The sequence below is a fragment of the Eleutherodactylus coqui genome, chromosome 1, assembly GCF_035609145.1.
Source record: "Eleutherodactylus coqui strain aEleCoq1 chromosome 1, aEleCoq1.hap1, whole genome shotgun sequence".
In the NCBI taxonomy this organism is placed as follows: Eukaryota; Metazoa; Chordata; class Amphibia; order Anura; family Eleutherodactylidae; genus Eleutherodactylus; species Eleutherodactylus coqui.
The window spans coordinates 484,493,876-484,516,468 of NC_089837.1; the positions used below are offsets into that span (position 1 = coordinate 484,493,876).

Genomic DNA, 22,593 nt, shown 5'->3' on the forward strand with positions numbered 1-22,593 from the left:
ATGGGAGGGCGGGAAGGGGCGGAGCTAAGTTTACGGATGTGGCTCCCCCCCACCCCAGTTCCGCCCCCTCCCATTGCAAATAGTGGAGAGGGAGTGGAGAGGAGGCGGGACCTCAGTGCACTGCTCCCGGCTCTTCCAGCTTCCTCCCCTTGCAGAGAGGGACTCCTCATATTGGCCGGGCGTGAAAACTCAGCCGATATACGGTCGTCTGAATGCGCCCTTACTCTGCCCCCAGAAAGGCGTGCAAAAATGGTGCCAGAGTCTTATGCACTATGAGTAGTGTTGTACCGGGTTTGAAGATGGTAACATTTTTGTTACAGAAATCAAAAAAGCAGCAATGAGCTCTTGAAACTTCCGTCCTGCTGTTGCATTGTTCATTGATGTTTGTATTAAAGCAGCCTCGTGATGTATGGATAGCTGGAGAGTCACTTAGTATCTGCTCCGTCACGAAGCATGCCCTTCCCACACAGGTCTCCCCGGAGCAGAATGTCGTCCCATGACAGGTACAGTTGTAATAGATGATATCTATGAAGAAAAGTAGTGAGACTTCAGATGCTCATCGATCACTTCAGCCAAAACGGACAATTGTCTGCACGACTATTAAGCATTTCTATCTATTCAACCGTTTCAATCTGCATGATATTAAAGGGATTATCCAGGCAGCACCCGCCGGGATCGGAGCAGAAGCGCAGCTCCGACCCTTACGTAGTGGCCGGCGCTTGTAACTACAAGCACAGATCCCACTGAAATCAATGGGAGCTGTGCTTGTAATTGCAGACTGAGGTCCCATTGATTTCAGTTAGAGCTGCGCCTGCAATAATGAGCGCTGGCTGCTACACAGGGGTCGGAGCAGTGCTTCTACTCCGACCCCAGTGCATCCCACCGGGCGCTGCCTAGATGCCCCCTCTAATATCTCATACAGCTAAACACAGCTTATATTTTTTGAACACTGACAAGTATACTGTAGTAATATAATATTACGTACCATCCTGAATCATAACAATGTATATAGTAAAATCATATATCCATTTAAGTAATTGTTTATTGGCTCAGCTTTTTATGTGAGCAGGACCCCTAGAGGACAGCAGAGGGTTTAGGGGCTGGGAGGATAAGCTAATATTGGCAGGAGAACCAAGTAAGAGGGGTAGGGGGTATAAAGAAAGAGAAATCCCCTGCTTCCTTACGGCTCCTTAACACTGGCGATCGCGATATCACTGCGAGAAAATCCCATGATTTTTAAGTCTCAGTGCTGCTTTTTCTTGCAAAGACATCGCTGCCACTTGCGATTTTCTCACACGATTTTGCCATGATTTTTTAGCCCGAGAGTTAAACGCATCGCACAAAAATCGCACGTTCCTGCTTTGTGATGCGATAAAAAGGAGGCTCCATAGAGAAATATGGGATTTTAAAAAAAAGCAAAACGCAGAAAGCTAGGGCATGCCAATTTTTTTTTCTTCTCTCAACATCGCATGGGTGAAAACATCGCAAATGTGAAGGAAACCATTGAAAAATATTGGTTTCATAATTCTATCACTCTCACATTGCACAAAAATCGCACACTTTTATCACCGATGTGAAGGCACCCTGCCATCTAGTGGCAAGTATTTGTAATTTCAGTTGTACTACTCTACTGTATAAAATGTAATTTGATTGATCTGGGAGGTCACATGGTATGACAAGGGTCCTAAAAAGTCACTATGGCTCTGGAAGATATAAGGAGGTGATGGCATCTGTGTCACGGGCAGTGAAGGAGCAGACCAGGACGTGTGAGCGGTGCTGCCTGCGCAGTCTGGTCACCGCTGAGAGGCAGATAGCGGGAGATAGCTCCAAGAGAGGAGGAAGCTAAGCCACAGAGAGAGAGGGACTCGGGAGTAAACTGTGGGACTGCACTGCTAGGAGACTCCGATTTGCAGGAGAGACATCAGCTTCATAATCATGCATTTTCACCCACTCTCGCATCGCGAGAAAATCACCAGCGTGAAGGAGCCCTAATGGTAATGGATAACGTTCCGGGGGATAATGGGCGGATTGGACCAGGTGGCAGAGGGCATATGACCCCTGGGCTGGTCTCCCAGCACAGGACCATGGAGACAGCACACTACTATAACCGCGAGAAAATCGCACACGATTTGTGTTTTACGGGAGGCACAAATCTCGCATGAATATGAACCCCAGTATTGCAGGCACACCCCTGGGGGTACTAAAAGAGGTCGCTGCTGAAAAATCAAGTTTCTAAATGCTGCATCCGGAATCCAACCTGGTGATGTGCAGGTGGCCTTAGGCCCAATGCACATGGGCGTATTTGCACTGCAGTATCCGGAGCAAGCGTTTGCCTCCAATTCCCGCAGCATATACTCCCCAGGACATGCTAAGCAAATGCTTTTCCATGCCCACGAGCAGAAATCATCTTGTGGGGGGAAAATCGTAACATGTCCTATTCTAGTCTGAGCGGCACAGGGACAGCTTGCATTGCAGTCAATGGAAGCAGTCTTTCCCGCGTCCTCGCTGAAGCGGCGGCTCTGCACTGCCCATATGCGGTGGCACGCCAGCCGGCATATCCGCAGAGCAGAGAGAAGGCGCCAGACAGGTAAGCCGGGAGTCACCGCCAGGGCACAGGGTCTGATTTCACTGCGATTTCTCGCAGTCGGAATCCAACCCGGCCGTCTGCATTCAGCCTTAAAGTGAAAGATAATTTGCTTATTTACACTCATACCAGTGTTATTTTTTTGCATTTCTGTGTTTTTATATAAATCTTGTATATTTTTAGTATTCCGTTGGCTTCATCGTATCCTGAAATCTGGGTTTGGACCCTCACTATAGGTATCTGTTCATATTCATTCCCCTATCCAACTAAGGACAGTTTAGGCAGCCCTGGGGTTCCCAGACATGGAGTTGCCCTCAAAGCCATAGCCTCGCTTGAGTCAGAGTTTCCCGTATTAGTACCTTAGGGTGAGATTTCCCTTTTCCTTCCTTGTTTAGTTTCATTATTGATCCTTTTAGTTCTCCGACTATTTACAAGAGCGTATAATTATTATGTCTGATCTGGCAGAGTGTTTAGGCGTCCAGCTCAGACGTGACATGCGCACTTTATTTTTTCTTCTTGAGCATTATGTACAATGATTGTATTTACAGAAATGTCCGTCAGATACTCTGAATGATATTTAACACTAGTGATCGGTCGGTTGTGGCTTGAGATATTGCTGACTGTATCTTACAGATATAAAACATTGGAGAATGAAGTATCTCCTTGTGGAACCCGTAGGACTGTCTGTTCTTGGCTCCCTGGCTTTGACCTTTGGCTACTATTTATCCAAGTGTTGCTTGACATGGGATATGCCTGTCAGCTTCAGATGTTGAATGGCCCTTGGCACCTCCGTTTGCCAACAGTATTTATCACCACATGGACTATTACAGACAAAATCCTGCTGTCAATATCATAAGAACCCACGGTGACGGCTAAAATCCAAGGCTCTGCTGTAGACTCTGATCTGAGTCGGAAGTAGTTGTGAGAGTGGAAAAGGGATACTGAAGATTCTCTGTGAGGTCTGATGCTTCATCTTGTGGGCAACATGTTGTTTTTTTCTGCGGTAGGCTAGTTTTTAGGCCGCCATAGTATTACTGGATTTTTTGGGTCCATATAATTGCCATTTTACATAGGCCAAGAAACTCACGACTCTTGTTTGCGCGATGGAACAAGCTTGTGACGTCATTATCAACTCGTTCTCCTTGAGAATCGTGCATTCCTCAGGCACTTATTGTTCAGTGTTTCATATTTTTGGCTCCTCACTTTTACACACCATTCACCCTCCATGATCCCCTACATGACAGACACAGAGTCCCTTATGGTGGCCCACCGATCTTTATGATGAACACAATACCCGTTATGACAGTTTGAAAAGCCCTATACTGGCCACAATGCCCACCTCCCATCCACAAAAAAGTAAAATCTGGAGTCTCATGTAGTGTAAGGATTCAAACACAAACTTTGTAGTCTGGGATGATTTAGTGATCCTGCACTGAGCAGGGGGTTGGACTCGATGACCCTGGAGGTCCCTTCCAACTCTACCATTCTATGATTTATGAATATATTAAATAGGGGTATTCCTGGATTTTAACTACTAATGATGTATCCTCAGGATAGGTCATCAATAGTTAAACCGCCACTCAGGATCTCCGCTGATCATATGGCCCACTGTGCCATCATTGCAGTGAGGAACCAGAAGTGTAATAGGAGGTAGCACTCCCATTGATTTCAAGTGAAGCTGGCTATTACACTTCCTCCTGACCACCTATGACAGCGTTCGGTCCTATGTAGAGATGAGCGAACGTACTCGGATAAGCACTACTCGTCCGAGTAATGTGCTTTATCCGAGTATCTCGCCGCTCGTCCTGAAAGATTCGGGGCGCTCCGCTGCTGACAGGTGAGTCGCAGCGGGGAGCGGGGCAGAGCGGGCGGGAGAAAAGGAGAGAAAGATCTCCCCTCCGTTCCTCCCCGCTCTCCCCTGCAGCTTCCCGCTCCGCAGTGCGTCCCGAATCTTTCAGGACGAGCGGGGAGGTACTCGGATAAAGCACATTACTCGGACGAGTAGTTCTTATCCGAGTACGTTCGCTCATCTCTAGTCCTATGTACTTACAGGGGACTGAATGATCAGCTAATCTGTGAGGATCCCAAGCAGCTGGCCCGGCCGATCATCTGTGGGTGACCTATCCTACGTTCATCAGCAGTTAAAGTCCCGGAATACCCCTTTAATGTTAGTTCAAAAGAGGGACATTTTAGGAGCAAAGAGGGACAAAAACATTTGGGTCAAAAGTAGAACTATCCCTACAAAAGAAAGACACTTGCACCAAAGTTGACAAAATTTGATGTGGAATTGAAAATGGCAGAATTTTGTTGGCAATTCTCCGTCAAATTCCGTGGATTTTGACAGCAGAATATTCCGTCCCGTGAGAAGCAAACCTGATGCCGACTCTGTCTCAGAAAAGTGGGCTGCACAAGATGCTGCGATAGGGTGAAAACTGGAAGATTTCAGGATTCATTTTTCTTACCCGTTGCAGATGTAATAATTGCCAGTGAAAGCATCCAAATGTTTCTTTGTAGCATTTTGCCAGTCTTATGTTTGAACTTGCTCAGCCGTGGTCAAGAGAGCTTATCCTGCAGGAAAAAAATGATACGTTTCTCATTATTCATCCTAATAGCCTAAATACAATCAGCATATTTCAATAATTTGCTCATGGATTAAGTAATTGATGGTTGAACTGGAAAATAAAGATTCCATGATGGATGAGAAACCCTGCCAAGTTACATTTTCCTAATTATTTTGTGAAATCATTAGATTCGCATAGAGGCACTTATTTATTTAATTGCACCCTTAATGAAAATTTCAATGTGTGTTTTTCATCAGGAAGGAAGTCATTAAAAAATACTGTTTCATAATTGTGCCTTCTGTTCCCTGCTGCTAAACAACTGTTGTCTGCTGCCCTGGTTCTTGGCACAGTACACTCCTTATCCCACTCATTTTGGGCTAGTTCCACCAGACGGGGAACACAACACACGGCAGGTGTGCCGGATCTGTCAAGTGTTACTTGTCAGTGAAATCTAGTTATGAAATCTCAATCTCTAATAGACAGATAATACAGTTTATATCACTAATTTGTGACAAATTCCATATGTTTAATACCACAATAATCCTGCATCCGCTTGACAGCGTCCTGCTTTGTGCCACGAGGAGAACGGATTCTTGCAGTATGTAGCTCTCAACCTGATTTTCTCCATTTTCTGTCTTATATCAAGTCTCCCACTGACTCTAATAAAATTAGACCCTGCGCTGCTCACGAAATAGACGGCTTTATTGGCTAATGCGTTTAAGATACGCTATATGAGTCACAAATAATGAACTAGTGGCTACACAGGCAGATCACTCACCACCACCTACGTGTGCTAAGACATCTGCCTGCCTTTAAATTACCTAAGGCACAAAAACATTATCATTTGGCCCCCGAAGCAATGAGTTATTTTCTGCTATGACTTTTTGGGATTTGACTGTCACCATTTGTTGCTTGGAGAGCCTCGTGTGGCGCAGAGTGTTAAGGCAGCTGAAATGCAGTCCTAAGTTCTCACTCATGACCTGAAGGTTGCAAGTTCAATCCCTGCTTGGTAGCTGGCTCAAGGTTGACTCAGCCTTCCATCCTTCTGAGGTTGGTAAAAACATTATCATTTGGCCCCCGAAGCAATGAGTTATTTTCTGCTATGACTTTTTGGGATTTGACTGTCACCATTTGTTGCTGGAGGGTAAAGATTAATGGGGAAGGCAATGGCAAAACAGTCTGCCAAGAAAACATCACAAAGAGATATCACCCTAGGAGTTGCTCATGACTCGGTGCTCGCACCAGTGGATGTCACCTTTTTTACCTATTTGTTGCTTACTTCTAATTTTTTTATTTTGCCATCGGATCCCATCAGATTCGAATGAGAAATTAACACTGTGCTGAATATCACAAAGGATATCACCATCGCCTGTCCTGTCAATGACACCGTAAAAGGGTAAGGGGTATTTTACACAGGAACTGTTTTAACACAGGTAGGATCATCGCTCATTCATAGATGAACGACTGCCTGTTTACCTTGGCCAATCATTGTGGCCAATGTTTTTAATTTCCGCATGTTTTTCTGCATGCGGAAAAATAAACGCCAAACATTCAGAGAATGAAAAGTCATTGGTCATTCCGTTGGCACATGTATTTACACTGAACGAGCATCGTTCAGATTCTTGCTGGATCGCAGGAAAATGAACGCCTTTTGGCCCGTGTAAAAGTGCCAAAAGTAACAGTTATTTTATATTGTTACCTACTCTGGGGCAATTTTTTTAAAAAATCTCAGAAAACCCTTTTAATGTAACATGTGGCAGCAATATTTTTGTGTTACAAAACTCTTTTAAAAGGGGTTGCATCAAGATTACAAGTTATCCACTAACTTCCGGATAGTGAATAACTTGCTGATTGGTGGGAGTCTCACCATTGAAATCTCCGCTGGAGAAGGGGTCCTGTTCCCCCCGTGCTTCTCACTGCTGTGTCACTGAGGAGGAGATTGAATGGAGCGCTGGTCACACAACCGTGCTAATGCTTTATTCCCTTTGACTGCGGAGATACCCAAGCAGTATGCGCTTGGGTATTTCCATCAGCCCCATTGAAATGAATGGACCACCACCCGCACATGCTGCGTTCCATTCACTCTGATGTCACTGCAGGAGAAGAAACAACCCCACAGTGACAGCAGAGGTAGACACAGGATCCCATTTTCGAGATCAGTGAAGATTTTAGCGGTGAGACCCACACTGATTGCAGCATCCGAGGAGCGGGCCCACAGCCAAGGAGATGGCTCTACTATCTCCTCCCCTGGGGGTAGCACAGGACCCGTCCAAGTTGCTGCTGGGGGAGTTTCACAGGGTAACCCAAGTAGTGGTTTACCTTAAGGTTCCCTTGTCACACGTGACGCCACTGTTCCATCCTCTGTGGTGAATCCAGATGGTTCAATAAAAAGTCCACGCACAGGGTTAACTTTGTAGAGCAGAACACAAAAGTGGTGTGACAGGGAGGACTCACATGATAACAGACAAGTCCACAGTCCAAGTTATCTGTGGGGTTCTGTCCCTGGCCACTTTCCTTCTCTCTCTCTCTCTCCAGCTCTCTACCGGTCAACACTCACAATTGGAATATGGGCACACAATGCTGCATGGCAGCTCCTCTCACGCTCACCTTGCAATCACATATATATGACATGCTCACATGACACACAACAAGATACATTTTCCAGACATAACCCAGACAGTAATCCATTCAGTGCTGCAGAGGTGCAATACACATCAAATTCATGCAACATAAAAGATACTGACAACACAAGACAAACTCACTCATACTTATGGAGGGGCCCCGTTAACTTTGGGCCACTACACGATCAGCAAGTTATCTCCTATCCTGAAATATGTATCTGTAGTTATATTACCTTTATAATAGAAACAACAACCTCTGCCCGCATGTAGTAGAAGCAGCTGTATTAATTATTATATATGTGCCAGTGTCAAAAGAATACATTATTTCCCTACCAGGGTTCTGTGACACCTGGTCCGTGCCAAGGTATTCCCTGGCAGAAATTTCACTTTGAACACAGGGATGGGGACAGGGGGATGTTGATCATCAGAGATGCTTGGCATGGAGTGGACAAAACATTTATCAAGTCTGAGCTATTCAGTGCTTTCTCTGCCAAAAGTCATACTGAAAAAACGAGTGAGGGCACTTTCACACAGCAGTATTTTATTCACTATTTGCAAGCTGGATCCTACAAAGAAAAAGTAGTCTTCTGTATTTTGGAATCATTCATGGTTTACGCTTACAAATACAATGCAAAATACAGCCGTGTGAAGTGGCCTATTGCACGTTGTAGTATACTGTATCATATAGCATTAATCACTTCCTGCCCAGAACTGTACTATTATGTCACTGCAAGAACATAGTTCCCGCGAAGCGATGTAATAGTACGGCACAGCGATGGTGTCGGTATACTCATAGAAACTGTGCCCGCGGCATCTCATTCGGTTGCCTAATGTATTATACTGCTGGCACCCCACACTAATAGCTGGGATCAGAGACAACTCTGATCCTGGATGTTTGATTCCTTAAAGGGCTTGTCTGAGTTGTAAGAATTCTGGACAACCCCTTCCCCATGCATTAAAATAACAAATGGTGATATACTTACCTCTCTCTCCTCCAGCTGTGTCCCCTGGCAGTGCTCGGTCCTCCACTCTGGTCTCTGTTTATAGCTGCAGTTCCGCCCATATTACGGGACATCACAGGGGCTGCAGCAAATAACAGAGCTTAGTGATCAATCGGACAAGCCCTTTAAATGCCTGAGTCAATAGCAATTGCAGCATCTAAGTGGTTAAAGGGGTTTTCCGGGCAAAAATTATTAATGACCTGTCCTAAGGTTAGGTCATCGATAGTTAATCACCGGGGATCCACCGCTCAGGATCCATGGCAATGAAGTGATCGCCCCACCCGCCGTCTGTGCAGCAGGCAGGACGTGTGTCATGGGGGACAGGAGCGGAAGTGCCCTGGCTGGCTTCACACCTATTGAAATCAATGGCAGCTGAAGTGTCTATTACACTTTCATGGCTGTCCCCAATGTCGGAGGCGAAAGCATTGGAATTGTAGTAATAATCACATCATTGTCGGGGATCCACAGCGGCGGGTCTACAGCAATAAACTATTGATAACCTATCCTAAGAATAGGTAATCAATAGTTTTTGCCTGGAAAACCCCCTTCAGCATTGGGACGGAGCCCCCTCTGCCACTGAATCAGCACTCCATCAAGTGATCACAAAGAGCCGATGGGCCACTGTAGTAGCCGGAGTCTTAACTGACTTTTCCAGGCCTGCCATGCTGGCAATGTACTGGAATAGTAATAATACACTAATACATTATATGAGCGATCAGAAAATTGTAGGTTCAAGTCTCCTAATGGAAAAATAGAAAAAAAAATAAAGTAAAAAACTGTTTTATACTCCTTGTCCTATTTCTTTGTAAAAAAATTGCAAAAAACCTGCATAACTGGTATCGCTGTATCTGTAGCAACCTGTATAGTAAAGTAAACTACACGGTTAACACCAGAAATACAAAATCAATTAAACAAAACCACAATACTGGCATAAGAAAAGAAAAACAGTTGCTTGCGCTCGCGGGGAAACAGACACAAAGTTCAAATTGATTATATTATAATCAATTTATTAACACACGATATACTGAGCTACGCGTTTCTGCGACCATCCGTCGCCTTTTTCAAGCTCAAATAGTACATAAAAAACAGACAATTTATACAAAGTTTTAAAATGAATGACTCACTTGTCCATGTGCATTATCGGTGCACGCCGTTCTCTGAAAACTGTTGGGCGGAGACTTCGCTACCTGAGAAGGTAAGGTTGACGTCATCACGTCTCCCCTTGACTCGCTACATGCGTGTCAAATTTTTTTCTTTTTCAATACTCACCCGGTGAGTGTATTTTTGTACTTCACTGTAATTGATTGCTGCTAAAAGTTTAAGTCTTGTCGCTCTCCTCTCATACAAAACCACAATACGTTTTTTTTTATTCATTCCTCCTCCCAAAAAAGCTGCATAAAATAATCAAAAAGTTACATGTACCCCAAAATGACACCAATGAAAACTACAAATTTTTCTACAAAAATCAAGCACCCACAAAGCTTTGTGGTTGGAAAAATGGCTGCATCATTAAGCAGCAAACTAGGCTGCTTGCTTAAGGCTACCTCCACACTCATTTAAAGATGAGCGAGTATACTCGCTAAGGCACATTACTCGAGCGAGTAGTGCCTTAGCCGAGTATCTCCCCGCTCGTCTCTAAAGATTCGGGGGCCAGCGGGGGAGGGCGGGGAGGAACGGAGGGGAGATCTCTCTCTCTCCCTCACTCCCCCCCGCTCCCCGCTGCAACTCACCTGTCACCCCCGCCGTCCCCCGAATCTTTAGAGACGTGCAGGGAGATACTCGGCTACGGCACTACTCGCTCATCTCTACTCCCATTCTGTCAAGCTTCCCAAAAATAACGCAGCAGACGGCACTACTTTCTCATTTTAAAAAAAATGGAAACCTAATGGAACGGAAGCCTTTCCATCTGCTTACCATTTTTTAAACCCCATTGAAATCAGTGGGGGGAAAAAAGAAATTTTTCTTGTTTTACTTCAGTTTCTCTCCTTCAAAAATGGAGCAGAGAGACGGAAACCCTGAACTGACTGTAACGCAAGTGTGAAACCAGCCTAAATGAGACTTCAAAATCAGTCATTCATGCGATGTGGAAAAAATCTGCAGTGTAAGTTGATTTGAGGTATAGACTTTAAATGCAGAGCATGTCAATTTATGCTGCAGATTTTCAGAGTAGATTTCACCTCTTCAATTGAGGGGGTGAAATCCACGCCAAAATCCACGTTACATGCAGTTTTTGAAAGTTTTTTTACATAGTAACTAGAAAAGGATGATGAAGATGATGGTGCAACTTAGGCCGCGGTCAGACGAGTGTTTTTTTAATGCACCTATGTGTGCAAAAAAAATTGCATCTATTAGAACCATTGCTTTCCTATGAAGTGTTCACATGTCCGTTTTTTAGATGCGCAAAATACTAGCACCTGCAAAAGATATTACAGGCACGCATGCCCTGCACGCTGGTAAGGTCCGTGCTGTGTGTAAAGACATCGTGTGGTGTCCGTTAAACCCCACGGGGACTCCATTCATCACTGAACACTCTGACAGTGTTCAGTGATAAGGGGTCTGCAGCGGGGATGAAAGAATCCCCTGCCACAGCTGTCTCAGGGGACCCGATGCTATCCCATTGCTTTCAATGGGGCCGGTGCTACTACCGCCCCACTGAAAGCAATAGGATGAAGGCAACCCCTGCAGTGGTGATTTTCATTGGAGGTGGGGGCTTGAAATATAAGCCCTATGCCGAAAATCATCCCTAGCTGTAGGAAAAAAAACAAACTTTGAATGACAGCTGAGCGCTGCCCCTGATTGGTCACAGCGCTCAGCCAATCAGAGGCAGCACTTTCTGGAGGCGGGGATTTTTCAATTCCTGGCCACCAGAATACAGAAGAGGACTGCTGGGGACGGGGCGAAGAGCTGGACAGCACTTCTAGGTGAGTTAAGTTCTTTTTTTTTTTAACATTTAGGGATAATTTCTGGGGTAGGGCTTATATTTCAAGCCCCCCCCCCCCCCTTCCCCCTGAACATAATCGCTGCAGGGGTTGTCTTCATCCCATTGCTTTCAATGGGGTGGCAGCAACGCCGGCCCCATTAAAAGCAATGGAATAGCATAATAGCATCACGGTCCTCTGCCACAGCTATGGCAGGGGATTTTTTTCGTCCCCGTGGGGAGTCCCATTATCACTGAACACTGTGACAGTGCTGTCACAGTGTTTAGTGATGAGGGGACCTTCGTGGCACATGTAAAAAAAAGCACGGAGCTTCGGTTACGCACATAGACGTGCAAAGAAAACCGCTCGTCTGACCAAGCCCTTATGCTGTCAATAACTCTAGAATAAAAGCTCCTGTGAATATTTCTTGAGCTATTTATGTACAAGACTTCGAGGCTCCATGTGGGCAGAGGGCTGAAAAAGTTTGAGGAAGTTAAACTTCCCTTTTCAGAGCCTTGCCTATGAAACATTTACTTTCATATCCGTGTTCACTTCTTAAGACTAAGGACAAAACCTTTGTTCCTGGTGCCAGCAAGCATCCACAGACAGTGCAACGAAGGCTAAAAAAGTCTTAAGAAAGAATTGTACAGTTATAAGATGTTGCTGACTCATAATCTATGCAACTTGCACCAAGATCTGCATGGTATAATGAACAGTGATGTATAGAGTCATGGAACTGATTCACAAGCCCCTGTGAGTCTGTATGGCTCACAGTTTTATCAGTAGCAATACTAATGTGTGCAGCGGTGTGTGACAAGGTAAGGTGGAGGTCTATTCTTATTTACTGTCAGTGGAATGCCTCTGGAGCAGGGGTGCACAACATGCAGCCATGTCTCGGCCCCCTATATATTAAGACAAGTAATAAGGGAGCACTATGCAGCCATGTCTGGTACCCTATATATTAGGACAAGTACTAAGGATGCACTGTGTAGCCTTGTCTGGGTCCCCTATATATTAGGACAAGTAATAAGGGTGCACTGTGTAGCCATGTCTGGTCCCCTATATATTAGGACAAGTACTAAGGGTGCACTGTGCAGCCATGTCTGGTCCCCTATATATTAAGACAAGTACTAAGGGTGCTCTGTGTAGCCATGTCTGAGTCCCCTATATAATAAGACAAGTAGTAAGGGTGCACTGTGTAGCAATGTCTGGGTCCCCTATAAATTCGGACAAGTACTCAGGGTGCACTGTGTAGCCATGTCTCGGCCCCCTATATATTAAGACAAGTAATAAGGGTGCACTGTGTAGCAATGTCTGGGTCCCCTATATATTAGGACAAGTACTAAGGGTGCACTGTGCAGTCATGTCTGGTCCCCTATATATTAGGACAAGTACTAAGGGTGCACTGTGCAGTCATGTCTGGGTCTCCTATATATTAGGACAAGTAATAAGGGTGCATTGTACAGCCATGTCTGGTCCCCTATATATTAAGACAAGTAGTAAGGGTGCTCTGTGTAGCCATGTCTGGGCCCCCTATATATTAGGACAAGTACTAAGTGTGCCCTGTGTAGCCATGTGTGGGTCCCCTATATATTAGGACAAGTACTAAGGGTGCACTGTGTAGCCATGTCTGGTCCCCTATATATTAGGACAAGTACTAAGGGTGCATTGTATAGCCATGTCTGAGTCCCCTATATATTAGGACAAGTACTAAGGGCGCATTGTGTAGTCATGTCTGGGTCCCCTATATATTAGGACAAGTAATAAGGATGCACTGTGCAGTCATGTCTGGTTCCCTATATATTACGACAAGTAATAAGGGTGCACTGTGTAGTCATGTCTGGGTCCCCTATATATTAGGACAAGTAATAAGGGTGCATTGTGTAGCCATGTCTGGGTCCCCTATATATTAGGACAAGTAATAAGGATGCACTGTGTAACCATGTCTGGGTCCCCTATATATTAGGACAAGTACTAAGGGTGCACTGTGTAGCCATGTCTGAGTCCCCTATATATTAGGACAAGTACTAAGGGTGCACTGTGTAGCCATGTCTGGGTCTCCTATATATTAGGACAAGTACTAAGGGTGCACTGTGTAGTTATATCTGGGTCCCCTATATATTAAGTGGGAGTCATGGAAGTGGAACTTTCTTCTATTTATTATGGCATTTACTGAGGATATACAGTACATATCTCAGATGGGAATACCTCTGCGTCCCTTGGAAGTGGTTCATTATGGCAATGTGGCCCTCAGACCAGTAAAAGTTGTGCAACCCTGTACTAGATCAATAGTACTCAAAATGTCTCAGTTCAGAAGGGATTATATAAATATACATATTATTAGCCACAACTATGCGCTGTTGTCATTAGCTGGCGTCCTAGTCTGTCAGACATGTTGCTTACATGCTTAGTCTGCCGGTGGACCTCCTTATCACCTCCATCTACAGACAAACACAACAGCTCCAGTCCGCCTCAAGGAAATTGAAAATACGCACTATAGTATTTGTGCAAGAAAATAGATGCAGACAGACCCACCCGATTTTGATCAAAACAGTATGCTGGAATAAAAGAACGGCCATACCAAAATATTCGTAAGAGAAAAAAAATTCTAAGTATTGTTTAAAAACCTATGAAAAAAGTCTAGATGTGCAAAGCTTCCTGGCATTGAATTGAGGCACCCGGCTGTCTCTCGGGAAGCAAGTTCAGGAATCAAGATTGTTTAGATTTTGGCAGTGATGGAGAACCGCAGTCACGCACTCTGAACTACTCTGAATGGAAGCAGAAGCAGGAAGATGTGGTTAACTCTGTACATTCAGGCCTCACAAGTATTTAAAGACACACATTCAGCACAATTACCGTGTCTTCTAAGGTAGTGTTTCCCAACTCCAGTCCTCAAGGCGCCCCAACCGGTCAGGTTTTCAGGATTTCCTCAGTGTTGCACAGGTGATGTAATTATTGTCGGTGTCTCAGACATTGCCACAGGTGCTCTTACTATAGGATATCCTGAAAACATGACCTGTTGGGGTGCCTTGAGGACTGGAGATGGGAAACACTGTTCTAAGGGTTGTTTCACACCTGCGTAGGGGTTCAGTTTTCCTGCTCTGCTCAGAAAGCAGAATCTCCGAATGGCTCCCCCCCTTCAAGCTGAGTAATCATTCTACCTACCTCAGTAGGATGGAAGGCTGAGTCAACCTTGAGTTGTCTACCTGAACCATGTGGGAATTTAACTTGCAACCTTCAGGTCATGAGCAAGAGCTTAGGACTGCATACTGCTGTCTTAACACTCTGCATCACAAGACTCTAGTGCATTGCATACAGAGCTTTTTCTTCCGGTATTTTGTGCCGGGTCTACGGTAAGGTTCCAACGCAGATGTCAATCCACCCTTAGCTGATGACAAGCGAGCGACGATAGCCATGATACTAAGATGCAACTAATAAGGTATCAGTAACACAATATGAGCAGGCAGAATTTGCACGTAGTTGGCACTGTGACGTATTGATCCGCCTAACCCCGATCACTTATTTCCCATGCATTCGAGTCAATGTAATCACAGACTTCAACAATCGCTGATTAAAACCAGAGATACAGAGGAATGACTCCAGAGAAGTCATTCTTGTATCATTCCCACAATCCCGGCTGTGTTTGGAATATCACCGCGGCTCAGATTGCTCTTGTAACAACTTGTGTTATTGCTAGTTTTTGGCTCCAGTCCCATCCACATCATATCTCTCATGTAATGAATTAAATATGGCACGTCTGTTGGATGGAAAGTCTCACAGAGTTCCTACATACCAAAAAGGGAGATAGGTCATTAAACAAGTCTGACCCCAGATTTGGCCTCCTGTCCGATTAAGCTTCAATGGGTTTAGCGTCAGCTGTACTTTGCTTATAGGACATCTGTAAGACGTTCACTTGAAATGGCCAAATCTGTGTTTACTTCCATTTCTAATAATCGGTTGCCTATTTAGATCTAAAACCATTCGGACTTCGTACCTCATCTGACATAATAATAAAATTCTATAAAATAAACTAGATATGGGAATTATCTATAGAAATGCTGGTAGTATGAAATGTATATTTGCTACATATACACGAGCAGCTTGCAGACGGGCGTATATCAGTTGGGTTTTCATGCCTGGCCGATATACGCTGCCCCTCTCTGCAAGGGGAGGTGGGGGCCGGGAGCTAGTGCACTAAGTTCCGCCTTCTCTCGGCCCTCTCTCTGTCCCTTGCCACTGTTTGCAGTGGGAGGGGGCTGGACGGGGTGGAACTTAGATCCCCCCGATCCCGCCCCTCCCATTGCAAACAGTGGCAAGGGGTGGAGAGGGGGCGGGAGCTCAGTGCACTGCTCCCGGCCCGTTCTGCCTCCTCCCCTTGCAAAGAGGGGCAGCGTATATTGGACAGGTGTGAAAACCCGACCCATATACGCCTGTCTGAATAAGCCCTTAAGGACACAGACCTTTCTTTTTCCATTTTTTGGTTTTTCCTCCCCACTTTCAAAAAAATCATAACTCTGTTATTTTTCTACTGATGTAGCTGTCCGAGGGCTTGTTGTTTTTTTGCAGGATGAGTTGTATTTTTCAATGGAACTATTTAATGTAGTGTATAGTGTACTGAAAAACTTTTAAAAATGTCTAAGTAGAGTGAAATGAATAAAAAAAAGCACAAACCCAACATCTTTGGGGAGGGGTTTTATTTTCACATCATACACACTGTGGCAAAAATGACATGATAACTCTATTGTGTGGGAAAGTACAAATACGGCAATACCAAATTTCTACAGTTTTTTTCTGTACTACTTCTAAAAAAATTTTAAAAAATATCTTTGAAAAGAATACAATTATTTTCTACCGTCATCTTCTGGCAGCCTTAACTTTTTTATTTTTTCCATCGGCACAGTTGTGTGAGGGCTTTCTGTAGTTTCTTTTGGTTCTATTTTGGAGAGCATATGACTAGAGATGAGCGAGCACACTCGGTTAAAGCAGTTACTCGAGCGAGCATCGCTCTTCTCAAGTAACTGCTTACTGGTCCGAGCAGGCTCAGGGGGGCCGGGGTGAGCGGGGGGTGGAGAGTGAGAGAGATCTCTCTCTCTACCCCCCGCTAACACCCGCCACCCCCCACTGACCCCCGCCCCCTCCCCCCCACGAGCCTGCTCGGACCAGTAAGCAGTTACTCGAGAAGAGCGATGCTCACTCGAGCAACTGCTTTTCCCGAGCGTGCTCGCTCATCTCTACATACGACCTTTTCATCATTAAGAAGCACAATTCTAGATTTGTTATTTTTTTCAGGCACATGCACACAGGCTGATAGTCCCCCGAATAATCAATTCAAGCACTTGGAATATTCTACACTCTCATTAAAATGAATGGAGAGCAGTGCGCCTGCCCTACCTCTCCTTCCTGCACTGCCCGACCTACGCTTCCTTCAATCGGGACTACCCGGTCCCCTGTTCTTGTGATCAGTAGGGATCCCAGCAGTCGCACCCTCACCAATCAGCTAATTATCCCCTATCCAATGGGGATAGCTTGTTCGAACTGGAATTATGAGTGGTAAGGTACATGGTAGTTGTGGGGCGCTATGAATATTGTCCATTTGGGCCCCGAGCTTCAAGTAATGCAGGGGCGTAACTATAACAGGTACGGAGGGGTGGAAACACCCACGCCCTGGAGCCTAAGGTGGTCCACAAGGTCTCTCTTCCTCATATAAGGACACCTGTACTATAAACAAAGCCTTATAGATGGGGGCTCTGTACAGATTTTGCATTGGGGCCTAACAACTTCAACTCATGCCTCTAAAGTTATACCTTTACTGCTTATTACTAAAAGTAGAAAGGTTTAGGTAGAACTATTAAATGGGGTTTTCCATGTACCCCCTAATGTTGCCGGCAGTGGGGGGACTCATTGGGGCTTATTTACTAATACAGTGCAGAATAGACAGTCTTAAATTGTGCCAGTTTATCATAGTGTCTCTCTTTAATGATAAATCTGTTGAATTTTAAGCCTATCTAGTCTACGTTTGGGCCACGTATTAAATGGCTTAGTTTACGCCAAAAGTAAATGTGCCGCAAAGCATGGAAGACAGTTTTCTGGCGTAATTTGCACCAGAAGACTGTTGTATTTTGAATAGTAAATAAGTCCCAATGTATATTATAAAAACCCAAAATACTTACCTCTCACTGTGCGCTACTACCCCCGAGTGCTTGCTGCACTCCAGTTTTCTGTTTATCAGTGCTACAGCAGTCATGTGAGTTGTTTACCTACTACAGACAATAGCAAGCCATCCCATAAACCTGCCTTGGGGCTTCTACATTCTACATGTGACGGGTTTATGGGACATCACCAGATCTTCTGCCGGTTGACATAACCTGTCTGACACCATGGTGCACTCTGTATAGCATGCATCGGTAATCTAAGGCACTCCATGCTGCTCTGACTGGCCAGCACCACTCAAGTGAACAGCACTGGTGCTAGAATCATAGAATGGTAGAGTTGGAAGGGACCTCCAGGGTCATCGGGTCCAACCCCCTGCTCAGTGCAGAATTCACTAAATCATCCCAGACAGATATTTCTCCAACCTTTGTTTGAGCACTTCCATTGAAGGAGAACTCACCACCTCCCGTGGTAATCTGTTCCACTCATTGATCCCCCTCACTGTCTAATATCTAATTTGTGTCTCCTCCCTTTCAGTTTCATCCCATTGCTTCTGGTCTTTCCTTGTGCAAATGAGAATAGGGCTGATCCCTCTGCACTGTGACAGCCCTTCAGATATTTGTAGACCGCTATTAAGTCTCCTCTCAGCCTTCTCTTCTGCAAGCTAAACATTCCCAGATCCTTTAACCGTTCTTCATGGGGCATGATTTGCAGACCACTCACCATCTTAGTAACTCTTCTCTGAACTTGCTCCAATTTGTCTATGTCTTTTTTAAAGTAGGGTGCCCAGAACTGGACACAGTATTCCAGATGAGGTCTGAGTAAGGAAGAGTAGAGGGGGATAATTACCTCACGTGATCTAGACTCTATGCTTCTCGTAATACATCCCAGAATTGGGTTTGCCTTTTTGGCTGCTGCTTCACATTATTGACTCATGTTCAGTCTATGATCTATTCAATCAAGCTAGGTGTAGTGCCTTAGACTAATGATGCAAACTAATACACAATGTGCATCAGGTAGTCAGAGAATCGGTTCACCATCTTTGTTTGTCCAGGATTGGAGGGTTGCTTTAATACATTTCCCTCATTGTCTATTATTCACTAGATAAATGCAAAACTAGACTAGCAGATTGACTAAACTACTAGATATTTGTAAGGTATAACCAATCTGCAGTGCCTTATTCGAGTACCTGCCCGCTCGTCTCTAAAGATTCGGCTGCCGGCGCGGGTGACAGGTGAGTTGTGGCGGTGAGCAGGGGGGAGCGGGGGGGGGGGAGAGAGGGAGAGAGAGATCTCCCCTCCGTTACTCCTCGCTCTCCCCTGCTGCTCCCCGCCCGCTGCCGGCACCCGAATCTTTAGAGACGAGCGGGCAGGTACTCGAATAAGGCACTACTCGCTCGAGTAGTTTGCCTTATCGAGTATGGTCGCTCATCTCTACTTAGATTGCAAAATAGTTAAAATCCACTACTTGATGCTTTTCTAAGGTTTCTGATGCTTTTACGTTGGTATTTAGCCTTTTAAAAATACCAGTACATTTGATGATTCCTGATTAGAACTACATTTAGGACTTTTGGGGGATTTCCAGGCCATTCAGTGTTACAGACATTCTACTGTACTGAGCTCAACTAAAACATTCTTTGTGCTTTGTATTACAGTGGATATAAAAGTCTACACACCCCCGTTAAAATGCCATGTTTTTGTTATTTAAAAAAAAAATCAGACAAAGATGAATCATTTCAGATATATTTTCACCTTCGATGTGACCCGTTATCTGTACAATTCCAGTGCAAAAAAAGTTAACTTTTTTAGGGTGAAAAAATAATTTTAAAAACCTAACGTGGTTGCATAAATACACACACCCTAAAACTAATACTTTATTGATATACCCTTTGACTTTATGATAGCATTCAGTCTTTTTGGGTCGGTGTCTATCCGCATGGCACATCTTGACTTGGCAATCTTTGCCCGCTCTTGCTAGCAGAAGTGCTCCAAATCTGTCAGATTGCGAGGGCATCTCATTTGTGGTGCCCTCTTCAGGTCAACCACAGATGAAATTCAGGTCTGCGCTCTGGCTGGGCCATTCCAATACTTGGATCTTCCTCTGGTGAAGTCATTTTTTGCTGATTTGGAGGTCTGCTTTGGGTCATGGTTGTACTGAAAGCTGAAATTCCTCTTCATCTTCAGCTTTTTAGCCAAGGCCTGAAGGTTTTGTGCCAAAATGGACTGATATTTGGAACTGTTCATAATTGACTCCACCTAGACTAAAGCCCCAGTTCCAACAGCAGAAAAACAGTCCCAAAGCATAATGCTGCCACCACCAACACAGTGGGTATGGTGGTCTTTTGGTGATGTGCAGTGTTGGCTTTGCGCCAAACATACCCTTTGAAAATATGGCTAAAAATTTCAACCTCGGTCTCATCGGACCATAACACGTTCTCCTCCATATTTCTAGCAGACTTGAGGTTTTGGCAAAGCATATCCGGGCTTGGATGTTTTTCTTTGTTAGAAAAGCCTTCCGCTTTGCCCCTCCGAACTCACAGCCCAGACATATGAAGAATATGTATTTTGCGTGCGTGTTTTGGCCATACAAGAAAAAATAGAACATGCTCTATCTTTCTGTGAATTTGCACACTTAGGCTGCCTGTCCACGGGCGTTGCGTTATCCCGCGGCCGATCTCCGCACAAATGCGCATGCAATATGCAAGGAAATGCACAAAACACTGTGTAATTCTGCTGAAAAAAGAACACATCTGGCACTAATTAGCCATTTCAATCAGTGCTGCAAACAAATGAACATGTCCTGCCGACAGAAAAAGTACAGTAAATTACGCTGATACACATAGTTCATAGTGCAAAAAGGTTGAAGCCGGCCTTCTAGAGTTATTATGTATCTGACATTTCAGCAGTGTGAATGTTCCAATAACAGCAGGCAGCAGAGGGAGTGTAATTTCCCTGTCAGCCTGGCCGCTGTCCTAGTCATACAGTACATTGCAAGCAGCCCTAAATAGCAGTTTGTATTCCCTATTGCAGTCAGATCTGCCAGGTGGAAAAAATCTCCCTTCCCTACATGTAAGGTGTTATAGATTGAGGGCTCATGTCCACGGACAGGTATGAATTTCGGGATCTGCGTGGGGATCCGGAGTTCAAGCCACCCATAGAAAATCATGGGTGCCCGCAACTTAATTAAATCATGCAGATTTGTTTTGCGCACCTTCTGGTCCAGAAAAAAAATTGCAGCATGCTCCGCAGGAACGGATTCCATTGAAGTCAATGGAAGCCGTCTGATCTGCGGCACACCCAAAACTGTCACTCAGGGTGTTCTGCGGATCCTTTAAAAAAAAAATCTCCACTGCGCATGTGTGGGAAGGGAAGGGGGGGGGGTGCCGCCCACATGCCAGTGCGCCCGCCCACATGGCATGGAGGAGAAGACAGACGACCAGCATGCACCTGGACTGTTAAGTAATGTCCTCGTGCTGCTGGCAGAGTGAGACTCCACGGCGGCGCTCCCACCCACAGATCCCACCCCGCCCGTGGACATGATGCCTAAGGAAAGGAGGGCATGTATGTTATTTGGCTGGGGTGCAGTATAAGACATACAGTGCTGTGCAAAGTGAGAATGCTTTCAAAAATAGGCATGTTAATAGTTTATTTTTGTGTGTTCTGTTTTCCCGTTGTGTTCTGTTCTCGGCAGGTTTGCGCAGCATATTGCGTATCCCGTTGTGCACTTGCACACCTCCCATAGACTTCTATGGGGACCTTTGTTGTGCAAATGCACAGAAAGATAGAGTTCTGTTTTTGAGAAATGCGTGTGCAAAAAGAGGAAATGAGTACGAAACAATTGAAATCAATGGATTACGCCACAGATTTTCTCCCCCAGGGATTTCATATGTATAAAAATGGAAGAACACAAAGATCCAGTTGAGGTATATATTTCTATAGGGTGGAAGTATAGATCTGCTCAACATGGAAGTTGTATGGAGCTCTAATTCGGCTGTGTATAGTACAGGCCCTAGAGCCTTTGGTAATTGGTAGCCTTGTCTCTATCATGAACGAGCTCTGAACTTGAAGTGCAACTTGCTGATGGCCATGGTATTAAATCTGAAAAACGTGTAACCCCAAGGTTTACCAAATTGAATCGCAGAACCCTATGGTAATCTAAGTTGGGGGTATGTAGGCATAATTGGACAATGACACATCTCCATATTCTAGTCATGTGAAACCAGCTTTGTGCTGCATTTTCTTACTGTATAACTTGATGGAGGTTATATATGTTAGGGGATTGTATGGTTGATTATAATAGTTATAGTATGGTTGGTGGGTGAATTATATAAACATTGTAATGGCGGTGGTGGGAAACCATGGAGTCGGTATAAAATTGGTTGGGGGGGGGAGGCAGGGGGCGGATTGCCACCTTCCTCCCTTGGTATTTGTTGGGTCTGTCGCCTCTTGGCTCTAACAGGAGGTAGTCCTTGCAGAGATGGTGGTGTGTCTAGCCTTGTAAAGGCTAGTGGGTCTCCGAGTCAGTTGGAGTGCGGCTGGAGGCAATTGGGATATTTCCCTTTAAATGGTAAGGGGACAGATTTTGAGGCTCCTAGGACCTCCCCTCTTTGGTGGAAGGTGAATGAGAATTAATATCAGAACACTGAAGGTAAAATCCTCCACTTTAAACCTACAAATAAGCTTCATGGTCCATGCGGGCCAGAAAAGAATTTCTTTTGCAAGCATGAGGATTATGGAAGAATTTGGTCTTCTGATCCTA

At 44.9% G+C, this 22,593-nt stretch overlaps 1 protein-coding gene across 1 annotated transcript in view; it reads right to left on the bottom strand.

Annotated features, from left to right (window-relative positions):
• The window catches only part of ACVRL1 (activin A receptor like type 1), an 85,898-nt gene that overhangs the window by 46,296 nt on the left and 17,009 nt on the right, over positions 1-22,593 (bottom strand). Inside the window, exons 2-3 of the mRNA XM_066585982.1 lie at positions 5,047-5,152; positions 289-525 (exon numbers count right to left, since the gene is read on the bottom strand). Of these exons, the coding sequence (XP_066442079.1) occupies positions 289-525; positions 5,047-5,101 (292 nt within the window). The 5' untranslated portion in view covers positions 5,102-5,152. The remainder of the gene's footprint in view (positions 1-288; positions 526-5,046; positions 5,153-22,593) is intronic.